General features: G+C 35.8%; 1 protein-coding gene across 1 annotated transcript in view; it reads left to right on the top strand.

Moving 5' to 3' along the window:
- Positions 1-2,131: 2,131 nt before the first annotated feature.
- The window catches only part of MDFIC2 (MyoD family inhibitor domain containing 2), a 112,351-nt gene continuing 100,844 nt past the window's right edge, over positions 2,132-13,638 (top strand). The window contains exon 1 of the mRNA XM_062200200.1: positions 2,132-2,219. Within this exon, the coding sequence (XP_062056184.1) occupies positions 2,132-2,219 (88 nt within the window). The remainder of the gene's footprint in view (positions 2,220-13,638) is intronic.

Below are 13,638 nucleotides of genomic sequence, written 5' to 3'. Positions count from 1 at the left end.
AATGTCTTTCTGGACCCACTAATACATATGTAAAATTTAGATAATTTGCTTTTCCAAAGGACAAGATTACACTATTAAGGAAATTAGATTAGGTCTCAAAACATGAGGAAGCAATGTCAAACTCTACAGCTATAGACAAAAGACAAACTAAAGGAAATTGGTTATCACATGTATTCTATGATTTTGGAACAAAGGAAAACAGTATCATCAGTTTTTGACATACTAGTTGTATTAATACAACAATTACTAGTTTGTAAGTGTAAACAATGAGCAAGGCACATAAATACCCCAGGCTAGGGGTGGTGGACTATAGTCTTGTCAGAAAAATAAGTTTACAGAAGACTAAACTGGAGAGTGATCATACCAAGAGCCCCAACTGGAATCAGAGAAGAAAAAAATGGCTTCCAGATGAGAAAGATCAAAAGGCTTTCAAGGTGGGGGTAGAGATGGAATTTTGACGAAACATTTCTAAGAATGTTAATAACAGAAGCAGATTTGTTCAAGAAACAGCAGCAACACAATTAGGTTGGAGTAAAAAGTTAGGAACCTATAAGAAATCATAAGACTCTGTGGGCTACATTTTAAAAACCAAAGTATAGAATATGTCAGTTCAAGGTCTTTCTTAGCTGTCTAAATATTCTGAAATTTATCTTATTATTAATGAGAGGAAATGAAAGTTATTTTTAGTATAATTGGCTGCTCAAGGAAGATTTTAAAGATAATGACAAAAATAAAGTAAAAATGAAGTGGGAAAAGGAGCTGAATTGGATACAAGACAATCAAGTAACAGACCTCTGGAGGAGGCAAATCACCTTAGGACAAAAAGTAAATAATATTTTTCATGATGAAAAAAAACTGACAGATTTTAGGAATGGCAGACTATTTATCATCATGTACAACCAACATTTATGCTTTTTAATTTTCTGTGGAAAATACCATTATCCTTAATTAAGAATCTAATGATAAATCCTCTTTGGAATGTTATTTCATACCCTCTTTGGAATACCTTCAGATGCTGAAAAGAACTTGAAATGTTTTCTTGTTGCTTGTAAATGTTAAGGGAAAAATTGCTTTTCAAAATATTGGTTACAGGATAAACTTCCAGAGAACAGAGCTTTTAAGGTTTCTCCCCCTTCTCTTTCAATCCAATAATCTGTATATATTTTTCAGTATGTTTTTCTGCATCTCTTGATATGATTCTTGGATAATGAATAGTGAGTATGAAATGATGGGGATGGAAGAAACTTTTTCCATTTGAAAAGAGTTTATTATTTTTACCCTAGTTTGTACAGTGTCATTTTAAATAAGTGCTACTCTGGAGAAGGATTTTATTGTTTTGAACCACAGGTTTTATATTACCTTAAAAAAAAAAAAAAAAAAAAAAAAAACCTTTCAGCCGCAAGTTGGATGCTTCTGGCAGCATTACAAATCTAGCACCACCCAGGGAGGGAGTGCATTTGCATCTTCACTCACTTCTGTCAGGATAGAGGAATGCTGGACATCCAGAGACAAGGGAGGCTGCAAGACACTGCTCCCCAGTCCCACACCCTGGGCATCCTTCTTTTGGAACACACAGGTATGTACAATGTGGTGCTGATTCAAGGGGAGAGTTCATGTAAGCCAGCCTTGAAAGTCAAATGCATTGCACTAAAGGTGCCTAATAAGTCTCCTCAACACCTTCAGGGAGTTCAACTTGACCTGATTTAGGTCAGAAGGTTCTCATCTCACCCAATAAATTCCTGAAAGGGTCCTTTTGTGTTTTATTACTTGTATCTTTGTGTATCACTTTGCAGACTGCTTTTCTACAGGCTACACAAAAATAGCAACTAAATGTTTGGGATTTTTTTTGTTAAAAATCCATGGCTAGTTGTTAATGTTATTTTTTCATGTTGAGAAATTACAAGATCTAAAAGCAATGTTTATTGCTGAACAATGAAATGTCATAAAGTTTAGTTTTCACTGTCAAAGTTTTAAAATGGCAAATGGATAAAAAATGTAAGACAAAATAAGACAGTGAACTAAAATCTATATAGATAAGATTTCACCATAATATGGAAGTAGTCCCAAATATAAAAATCAGTGCTTTGGTTCTTAATAAATTTTTAATATCATAAATTATCTTTTCACTTAGATGTCAGAAACTGAGCTGGAAAAGATAAAAGTAAGAACATCTGAGCATTTTGAAAATGATAAAAATAACATTTCTTGGTTGAAAGAAGGTAAGTCTTGCTCCTGATTTTCTATTGGTGAGAAAATCATGTTTTTGTTTATAAACAAGAAATAGCATGGGGAAAAAGAGGAAAAAACACTGTGGCAGTTCAAATGATATTAATACTTATCCCCCCCCCCCTTTTTTTTAACATGTGCCTTAGTAGTAGTTTGAAAGTCTTGAATTTTGAAACACTTCTTTTAGTCCCTGTGCTGTAGGAAACACAGATTACTTTATTGGTAAGACTTACACATTTTAAACTTAGATATGTATTATCTGTGAGATTCTTATACTGCTGTAGATTTTTCTCCTTTATAGCCAAGACTAAGTAATTTGAGGACAGGTATTTTTAAATGATAATCACGGAAAGGAAGGCATACTGTAGGAAATAATGTCTGCAAATAGAATCACCATTCACTGCAATTAGAGAAGCCACTTTCCCAAGGGAGAATGCTATCGGTCAGGGGTACAGCATGCGTAAGATGGTTACTTGAAATACACACACAAATCGATATGTTCTCCTACAATGAGTACAAATTTGTGCACTTTTGAAAATATGTATAAACTTGTCATTATTTACTAGAAGGATTGGTTTCATAATCTTTTGGTTTTAGGAACTACTTTAATGTCTCTCAAAGAAAAGTGATTTGACACGTGATCTGAATACATACTCTGTGGTTTTTTTTTCCCCCAGTTCATGAATATATTATAGTGGAAAAGCTCTTAAGTAGTTGAAAGTCTTAAAATTTGCTTTATAATGTCATAGGAAAATCTAACACCAAAAAAGTTACATATTACCAAAATAATAATATCAAAAACATCTATAATGCTTTGACACTTATTGATGATTATGCTGAATCATCATGACAATCTTATGAGGCAGCTATTATTCCTAATTTACTGATGAGAAAACTGCCTAAAAGAGCTGAAGCAACTTGCCTAAAATCACAAAATTAGGAAATGGCAGACCTAGAATTCAATCCCAGGTTATATAACTCCAAAGCACATGAATTTAACTACCACCTTACCATGTTCCACAGGAAAAATTATTTAAGTTATTCATTAGGATATGACATATGCTCAAAAGTGTTTTCCTAACATATTTAAATCAAAATCTCCAAATTCACCATATCCTCACTTACTGATCCTTTTTTTTTTTTTTTTTTTTGACAGGTAGAGTTATAGATAGTGAGAAAGGTCTTCCCTCCGTTGGTTCACTCCCCAAATGGCCGATACGGCTGGCGTTGCACCGATCCAAAGCCAGGAGCCAGGTGCTTCCTCCTGGTCTCCCACGCGGGTGCAGGGGCTCAAGCACTTGGGCCATCCTCCACTGCACTCCCGGGCCACAGCAGAGAGCTGGACTGGAAGAGGAGCAACCGGGACTAGAACCTGGTGCTCATATGGGATGCCAGCGCCACAGGCGGAGGATTAACCAAGTGAGCCACGGCGCCGCCCCCCTTACTGATCCTTAATTCCATCCTATCCCCACCTTTATTTTAAAAATAAGTTTACTTTTTAGAAAAGGATGAGTCCCTCTGCTAACTGCTCAATAACCAAATTTAATAGTGGAGCCTATCTCTTTAAAAGATTTTATTTCAGGATAAAAGCTTAAATCTATCTATATATATATATATATATACACACACACACACATATATGTAGTATTCATAGAAACATTTCCTTAAAAAACACACACACACAGGGCTAGAAAATGCTCTAACTTCTTTTTTATCAAATGATCTTTTAAAAAGTATACTTTTGCAGCCGGTGCCGCGGCTCACTTGGCTAATCCTCTGCCTACAGTACGGCACCTCGGGTTCTAATCCCGGTTGGGGCACCGGATTCTGTCCCGGTTGCTCCTCTTCCAGTCCAGCTCTCTGCTGAGGCCTGGGAAGGCAGTGGAAGATGGCCCAAGTGCTTGGGCCCTGCACCCGCATGGGAGACCAGGAGGAAGCACTTGGCTCCTGGCTTCGGATCGGCGCAGCTCTGGCCGTGGCAGCCATTTGGGGGTGAACCAGTGGAAGGAAGACCTTTCTCTCTGTCTCTCTCTCTCTCACTATCTAACTCTGCCTGTCAAAAAAAAAAAAAAAAAAAAAGTATACTTTTGCAAACAATGTAGAAGGAGAAAAATTGGCTTGAACCAAAGATCTTCCTGTGTTTTTCATGTGAATCTCAAATCCATGATAACAGAGAAGTGCTTCACTATTACTTTGGGGGAAGTTATATTATTTATTTTTACTTTGTTTCATGCTCTAAATGTCTCATAAAGGAATAATGATAGAATTTTAGACCAATCAATTGTATCCTGACAAATTTTGTTTTAAAAAATTATGTCTATTAAGTCCAACTTAAGCACTGAAATCTTGTAATCTATAAAATCTAATTTCCCAGGTGAACTGTTTTATCCCATTTGGACACTTCATTTAAGCTACACTCAAATTATGTTTACTATATTTCATAAAAGGAAATTGAGCCAGATGCTAGATGACAACATCTTAATTGGGAATTATCAGGATGAGTTAGTTTTCAAACATGTCTTTTTTTTAATATTAAGAAAAAGTTTATGGATTGGCTTTTTAAAAAAATTAACAGAAAAAATGGTGTAGTGGAAACAGCACAGCATTAATATCAGGCAGAAATAGTTTTGAAATTTCAGCTCAGCTATTTATTAGCTGTGAAACTGTGACATGTTACTTTACCTCCTCAAGTCTCAATTCCCTCAGCCAAGGACTATATCAGATTATAGAAATCTGTGAGAATGTAGAAATAAGATTTCATCACTCTGTATTTCCCTCTTTAAAGCATGACTCAAAATAGCAATGCTTTTAGAGGTTTACATCTTGAACAATCTATAATAGCAACAGCACTGTATGTTTCTATAGTGTTTTATATGTCTTCATTTGATTCCTACAACAATCTGGTATGTAGCAGTATTATACCCATTTTACAGATTAGGGGATTGAATCTTAGAGAGACCTTGGGTCTTAATCAAACTTGTAGAGCTGCTAAATGCAACCCGAATCATAAACCTAGGACTTAAGAGTTTCAGTTTCTGTTTTTCCTTTATCACAGTGTCTTCCTCAACAGTTACCAATCAGAATCTTTATCAATCTTCCCAGGCCCCAGCTTTAAAAAAATGACATAGATGCTTTAAGTTATGAAAAAAGTTCTTTGACAAAAAACCTAATAAAGAAATTGACAAAAGGGATTGCATCTCACATCACAATGCCTCTGTTGCCTCCCTCTGAAACTCCAGCTGAATACTCCCCACTGTTACAATGTGGATACTCATCAGTGTTATATTAGGGTTAGAGCAAACACTCACTGGGGTAATGCACATAAATCACTGATTACACTACATGACCTGAGAATGAGCACAGAACCAATATAAGTTATCATCATCACCACCATTCAGGGTATTGATATTCTAACGTCTTGCCTTCAAACATTCATAATTTACCCAATTCAATGGAATATTTATTAATTTTGGCACTACTAGAGACAAAGTATATGTGTGGCTGGGGAATTGGATGTGTTGGCTAGGTATCTGTGTGAGGATTAACACAAAATGAGGGGTAGAGAGTGGTGAGAAACCTTGATTGACTATTCTAAGTTATAGTTAGATAGAAAGAAGAAATTCTGGTGTTTTACTGCAAAGTAGGGTGACTATAGATAACAACAATGTTCTGTATATTTCTCTAAAAAAACTAGAAAAAGAGGGTTCTGAATATTTTAACCATAAAGAAATGTTAAATGTTTGAGGAGACAGATAATGTTTGCTCTGATTAGACATTATGCAGTGTATGCATGTATAGGAACATCACATGGTACCTCATAAACATGTATAATTTTTGTGTCAGTTAAAAATAAAATATAAAAAAACAGAAACACAAACACACACAAAAAATAGGACAGAAGAAACTAGACTGAATTCTGACTACAGGTTAAATAAGCGGGGCATTGGTTTTGTGTTATCACTGCAGGTTTGAGAGCAGGAACTAATATACTGAAGCATGGTTTAGGGATATGAATCTGTAAATTTGAAACTGGAGTGCAGAAGGGAGTGGGTCAGGTAGAGGAAAGGTTAAGAGACGAAGGATGGGGGTGGCTAAGTCAGTAACACATTCAGCATCCCTGAAGTGAGGAAAACATGGCCTGTATAAAAGTCATAACAAGGAGAGAAAGAGAGAGGTCCAAATGTGAAAAACTTTATGGAGGAAAAACTAATACAACATAGAAATTGGGGGGAAATTACAGGTGGAATAGGATGGCATGTAATACTCCATTAAGCCAGGGAGCATTGTGGGTAAGCATTTCAATGCTTGTGTTGTACACCATTTGATACGGAAGAGAAACATCAAGATGAAGGGATGGAAGCCCTTAAATTGGTGCTATTCGCAGTTTAAAATCACAGCATCACCAACATTTGAACTGCACACAATTTATCATGTCTCCTGGTAAGTTTCAGAAGAAACTTCAAATCTGGATTTCTATATGAAATCTCTGACTGATAAGGTAACAGTAACAACAATAAAATATCATGCAGGACAAATGAAAGCAGGTTCTGTGGCTGCCAGTCTACAACTTCTATATTAGGACCTTGAATCTCTAAACAAAATCTAATATGATTTCCTGAAAACTGTTATTCCCTATCCATTGCTTCATCAATATAGATTATCTATCTACCTATCTACTTACTTAATATCTATCTCTATCCACACACATATAGACATATATATATATATATTTATATGTTTAAGCAAACTCAATGTGGGGAGATACACACATATATTTATGTATAAGCAAAGCCAAGACACCTATCATTTGATGTATTTAAGAATACTTAAATAAAAATTTTGTCCTTCAAAAAACTAGCTATCTGTAACGTTTCAGTTGGGTATTTTATTTTTTGGGAAAAATACAATTATCCCAAGTTACAAGTGACAAAGAAATGACTTTGGCATCATGGATATAATTGTTCTTATTTAATCAAAAGTAATAAATACCAGAGACTAACAATTCAAAATACTTGAAGGCAATTTAGAGATCCAAAAATCCACATTCCAAAAATCTGCTTATTTTTATAATGCAAAGGCTCAAATCTCATCTTGTTCCTGACCTACAAATTCATTTGTAAATGAGACTGAAAAAAAGAGGATCTTAGTTTATTGGCATCCACAAATTCCTTGGTCTCCTCTTTAATTCTATGTGAAGACAATTTACTCCATTTACACAAAAATTAATTTTAGATCATGAACATTAAAATAATTCCAAAATGTACATTAGCAAACATTTGATGAAGCTCCTTGTGAACTCAGAAACAACATTCTATGCAAAGTAATAGTAATGTTAAAAAATGAAATGCTACAAGTCCTGCTTTCATTGCACTCATATTTTAAGTGCTTTACTCTAATGGCTAAATATTAATCCATGCTAATTCTGTCACTCAAATAATTGTTACTTCTGAGAGGGCTATTTTTGTGTCCAACAAAAATTAAACCATACTAATACGTATTTTAAATAGTTAACTTCCATGAGTAGCATGTCCTGAGATTCCTTTTACCTCTGTAAACACAGGAAATGGAAACATTAGCTCTTATTTCTATAGTTTTCATTAGCTTGTAAAAATGTGTTACATAATAACCAAAATAGAAGTGAGAAAAAGCCAAATAATGTTTTTGTTTTAAAGCAGAGCTAATAAGAAAAACAGATATAGAATTATGCCCTTGAAAGTTACATAAATCAGTAAAATAACAACACTGTCTTAGTCCATGTTGGGTTGCTGTAATAGAATATAATAGACTAGGTAATTTATGAAGAAAAGAAATTTATTCATTTTAGTTCTACAGATTGTGAAGACCAACGTTGAGGAGCCCACACCCACATCTGGCAAAAGCCTTCTTACAGTATCATCCTATGGTGGAAGACAAAAATCCAAGCAAACATCCTTTTTATCAGGAACCCATTCCCTTGATACTTAATGAACTTCCAAAATAATAGCATTAGCCCATTCATGTGGGCACAGTTCTCATGATTTCATCATCTCTTAAAGGTCCCACCTCCCAACAAACTGTTGTTTTTGGTACTAAGTCGCCAACACATGCCATTTGAGGCATACATTTAAACCAATGCAGACATGAAAAAGATAATTTCATTAGTATAATTGTTTTAAAGCTCCGAAACAAGAAGGTGTGATAAAGGTTTGTGTGAGGATCATTCCTTAGAATCAGTAGGTAAGGAAATTCTCTCTGAGGGAGAGACACTAGAACTGAAACTCAAATAGAAAAAAGTAATAAGCCATGCAAAAACCTAGGAAGAGCAATCCAACTAGAAGAAAGGCCTGTGCTGATGCTTTGGCTGAGAATCGCTAAACAGAAAAGGAGGGGAGGGGGCCTGGGGGAGGAGTGGAGGAGAAAAAAGACACTTCAGTTGGAAACAATGCAAGACCTTGTTAGCAAGTCAGGAGTTTGGATATGTTTTTCCTGACTGGAATTAGAAGCCACTGGATATTCTAAACAAGTGAATATGAATAATTACATCTATTTTATGAGGCAAGGAAGGGAAGTAGAAATAAAATAGGAGACAATTTTGTTGACCAAAAAAAGACGCTAACCAAGATGGAATAAAACTGAACAGGGAAGAGAAAGGAGTGGATATGGGATCTATTTGGAGGGAGAACCAACAGAACTGGCTGATGCCTTGGTGCGAGGCAAAAGTAACGTAGTCAAGTCTGAGATATTATATGCTGAATGGAGAGGAATGTGAGACAAACTGGCTACAGAAGGGAGAATCGAAAGATCTGGGTGGAAGAAGCTAAGAGTTTGAATACCTCTGATACATCGCCATGAAAACTATCACTTGGGCAATAGTAAAAACTGAGATCAACTGATCTACTTTAAGTAACATTGAAAATCTTGAGATTGTGTGTAGTATTGAAGAACGAGAAGCTATCTGTTAATGGGGAAATTAAAGGAAATTAAATACATTTTGAGTAGAAGGAATAACAAGTTTAAAGACACTAGGATAGGGAAGTGTATGTCATGCTCCAAGAAGTGGGAGAAAACAAGGATGACTGGAATATTCTGACCCAAATACTTATTTAGCCATCCATGAGGGTGGGGAGTTTGGCTGAGAACAGGCCATAGAAGCTTCAGTAGATCCTGGTTGGCATTTGGATCCCAATAACCTCTTTACCCTAGGAATGCCTACTAAAAATAGAGTATTTTGTGCTAAAATATATCCCACTACATTTTATTTTCAAATGAATGTAAGAAACTACCAAAGAATAGCATATTATTTTCAAAATTTTGCAATATCAAAAGAGTACTTTACCAGGTCTTGAGAGGAAAACAACACTCTAAGTGGGGGAACTGGAAGGCCTGGGGTGCCTCACAGTCCAGAAGAACAATCCAGGTCCAAGATAAGCAAGAAAGAATCCAGCTATGAAGGGCTTGAGAGTAAGACCTTCTATATTTAGGTCACCATTCCTGGAATAAATTAGCATCACATAATCTTTCTGTCTTCCTGGCCTCTTTTTCTCAAGACCCCAAGGACCCAAGGAAGCAGTCTCAATAGTTTTGGTCGTGAGCCACCCCTCTAGATAGGCAAGGTTTGACTGACAACACCACAAGGCTTTACTCAATGAGAGATAGTCAATTCTTCAAAGGGAATTCAGGGTTGCAGCACCAGAATAAAGGGAGAATAGATGCTGCAACCTCCCCAAATGACATCCACATAATAGTCAGTACCAATGGCCTGATTTTTAGTTCTTTCTCCATGAGGGATAATATTTTCTTAAGAATCTGACATGCTGCTGATGAAGTGCTGAATATTTCAGAAAGGAAAGTACTTACTTTAAATGTATTGGCCTTCTACCGAAGTTCAAATGTCAGAATCATTTTGATTCTCTGATAACCTTATTTTATGTTTAGAAAGTTCAGGAAAAGATGAGATCTTCTGTGTTCTTATAGGTCAACAAATTAAATTCCAGCAGCATATCTGAGAGCTGATGGTTGAAATTTCTTTCCAACTAAGCCTATAAAGTATTAAGTTCATTTTTTATAAAATGATGGTGTTGATCCCAATGAAATGGAAGGCCTAGAAGATGCTATGTCAGCCTTGAGACTATGACCAGATGAATTAATCAGTGCAAAGTCCCCTATAAGTTGTTACATATCAGATTTAAGGACTCTCTTTCAATGATGATAGGTCAGTACATCAAATCTAGAATGATCTTAGCTCATCATTATTAATTACAATTTTATGAACTAGGAGTGAAGCAATCCATGAAGACAGAGGATCAACCTCTCCCATCTCAATAGGAGGATAAAAATTGTAGATAACTAGAAAGTTTGGAGAGATTTATACCTTTCAACAGAGATTTTCAGTAGAATCATTCATTTTCCTGCATGTCACAATAGTGGTTGCTGTGATACACTTAATCAACATTAGTATAAAGAACAATCTGAGAGTGATAGAAAAGAGTGTCTTATGTTCTATGCCTCAGGAATAAGGACATTCTATTTCTTGTAAATTCTACAAAGCGATACTTTATGTTTATATGATTATGGCCCATTTCTTTCAGCTAAGAAACCGCATTTAGAGGGAATATACTCTCTAATAAAATGCACCTATACTAGGTGTTCACCAGACCATTAGGGGGGAAAAAAAGAGGAATGTGAAGAGAGCAAATGAAGACATCACTCTACCAGGCATAAATCATTTCCACCATTTTAGCCATTATTTAAGCCTGTCGAGAAGTAAATGTGCAGCAAAGACAAAAAGCGAGGGCAATGATGGTATTTTTACCAGTGTGTAACTTCGAGAAAAGTAGAGAGGACAACTCATAGAGGCATGGTATTAAATAAGACATCAAGCAGTTTTTCCTTTTGAGCTAAATTTCCACACCAACATGGATCTGAAATATCCATGTTGCAGAAGATAAGAAAGCTGATTCATGATTTCTAATTCAAAACAACACACATCTAGAGAAGAAAATCTGCATTTTATGTCCCTTTTCACTTAGCAAAATTTACTTTCTTTTCATATATAGAAAATTCAGTCTTTATATAAATAGGAAACTAAATTTTTTCTACAGTTACCAAAAATATATGTTAATGCTAAAATGTCTTAAATGTAATTTCACAAAAATATAAAAAGTTTATATAAATAAATTCTTGGAGAGTGAAGAATATATCAAAAGTCTATGTTCAGACCTCCATGTCGTAAAACTAATTTCTTACATCGATATGTAGAAATCCAGATTCATATGATGAACCATTAATACTGTAAAAGAAACATTTGTTTTACAAAATAATTTCAAATCAAGTAAAATAAATCAACAAATGTTTTCATTTTCTGTAAGATATAGACTGACACAAGGAATATACAATATTTCTCATGCTCAAGGAACTTATAATTGACTTGGGGAAACAAAATATCAACAATACACCTTATTTATCATAGGAGTCAGAAAAACAAATTATTCAGCTGTACTTGAACTAAATTAATATGTACAAAATCCAATTAATTTGGATGGAATTTTTCAGTAACAAATCTTACACATAATAAGAAATGCAGATTTCTCTTGAAACACAGTGCTGGTTCTGTTAACACATTTATCAAGAGTTATATGGGAGTTCCTTGAAAATAACAAGATTAATTTTAAAATATTAACTTAAGTTTCTTACAAACATCTCTTAAAGGAAATTTTGTATAAATATTTATCACCCAGCCGTTTTTTTCCTTAAAAAATGCAAAACAATTAGGATGAGGGAAAGCTATCAATAAAGAGATACATAATATATTGTAAGGAGTTCACTTTTCAAGGGAAATTCACAAGTGAACCATTTGTTTAGTAATTAAAGAGGGAAAACTGCACTTCTAAGAACTTATCGATTTTTTTCTTAATAACACAACTTGGAGGTATAGTGTATTTAGAAAGCATGAATACATTAGAGTATTCAAATTCTGAATTTTGTTAAGCCTCTGAAATCTGTAGGACAACACCCATTAATTAAAATGTAACTCTCAGAGTAAGCATTTGTCCTGGCAGTTAAACTACTATTGACACACCTGCATTCCATATGGAGTACCGGGGTTGGAATACTGGCTACACTGCTGTTTTCTGCTAACGCAGCAGATAAAGGCTCAAGTAGCTGGGTTCCTTCCACCTGTGTAGGAGACCTAGCTTCGGTTCCCATCTCCTGGCTTCAGCCTGACCCAGCCTTGACTGATGAAGGAAGCTGGGGAGTGAACCAGCAGATAGGGCTAAAATCAAGGTGTAAGTAGGGGTGCATTCCTTCTTAAGGCTTTAGAGAAAAATCTGTAGCTTGTACTTCTAGCTTTTAGAATCCACCCATATTCCTTGGCTTGTGGCCACATATCCTTCTAACCTCTCCTGTTATCAAGTTCCCCTCTCCCTCTCAAATACATAAATTAAAAAGCAACTTTCTGGCCTCTGAATTCTAGGTCAAATAACCAAGTGTTAAGTTCTATAACATAACTTATACTATGACATAAAAAGCACATTTTGCCTCTATTTTACTTAAGGAAATCAGTCTAATCTGGAACTCTTCTGCATACAACTGGAGAAATTTCTCATGATTTTAAGGACTAAATGATAGTGCTAATTATAAGCCAAATGTAGGGGTTGGCATTGTAGCTTAGTGGGTAAGGCTGCCGCCTTCAACACTAGCATCCCATATCCACAGTGGTTCATGTCCCAGCTGCTCCACTTCTGATCCAGCTCCCTGCTAATGGTCTGGGAAAGCAGCCAAGATTACCCAAGTGTTTGGACCCCTGCCATGCATGTGGAAGACCCAGAAGTAGTTCCTGGCTCCTGGCCTCGGCTTAGACAAGCCCTGGCAGTTCCAGCCATCTGGGGAGTGTACCAGCAGGTGGAAAAATTGATCTCTCTCTTGCTCTAATTCTACTTTCAAAATAAATAAATATATTTTTAAATCTTAAAAAAAAATCAATTTCATTTTCAAAAATACTTGATGGGAAAGGTTTTATGATTAAAGACTAATATACGGGGCCGGTGCTGTTGTGTAGTGGGCAGTGCTGGCATCCCATATGGGCACTGGTTCGAGTCCTGGTTGCTCCTCTTCCGATCCAGCTCTCTGCTGTAGCCTGGGAGGGCAGTGGTGGATGGCCCAAATGCTTGGGCCCCTGCACCTATGTGGGAGACCTATAGGAAGCTCCTGGCTCCTGTCTTTGGATTGGCACAGCTCCGGCCATTGTGGCCATCCAGGGAGTGAACCAGCAGATGGAAGACCTCTCTCTCTGCCTCTGCCTAATATACACAAAAGGATGTACTGCAGTATGTTTTTGAATTCCCTTATAAACTGAATAACCAAAAGCAGCACATGAGGTCCTCACACTTAGTCTTTTTCTTAGAGTGTAGTTTACAGTCTTATTACACATCA

Source organism: Lepus europaeus, chromosome 9 (assembly GCF_033115175.1).
Source record: "Lepus europaeus isolate LE1 chromosome 9, mLepTim1.pri, whole genome shotgun sequence".
Classification (NCBI taxonomy): Eukaryota; Metazoa; Chordata; class Mammalia; order Lagomorpha; family Leporidae; genus Lepus; species Lepus europaeus.
The sequence above is the reverse complement of the archived record's forward strand: the minus strand, read 5'-3'. Positions and strand labels throughout refer to the sequence as shown.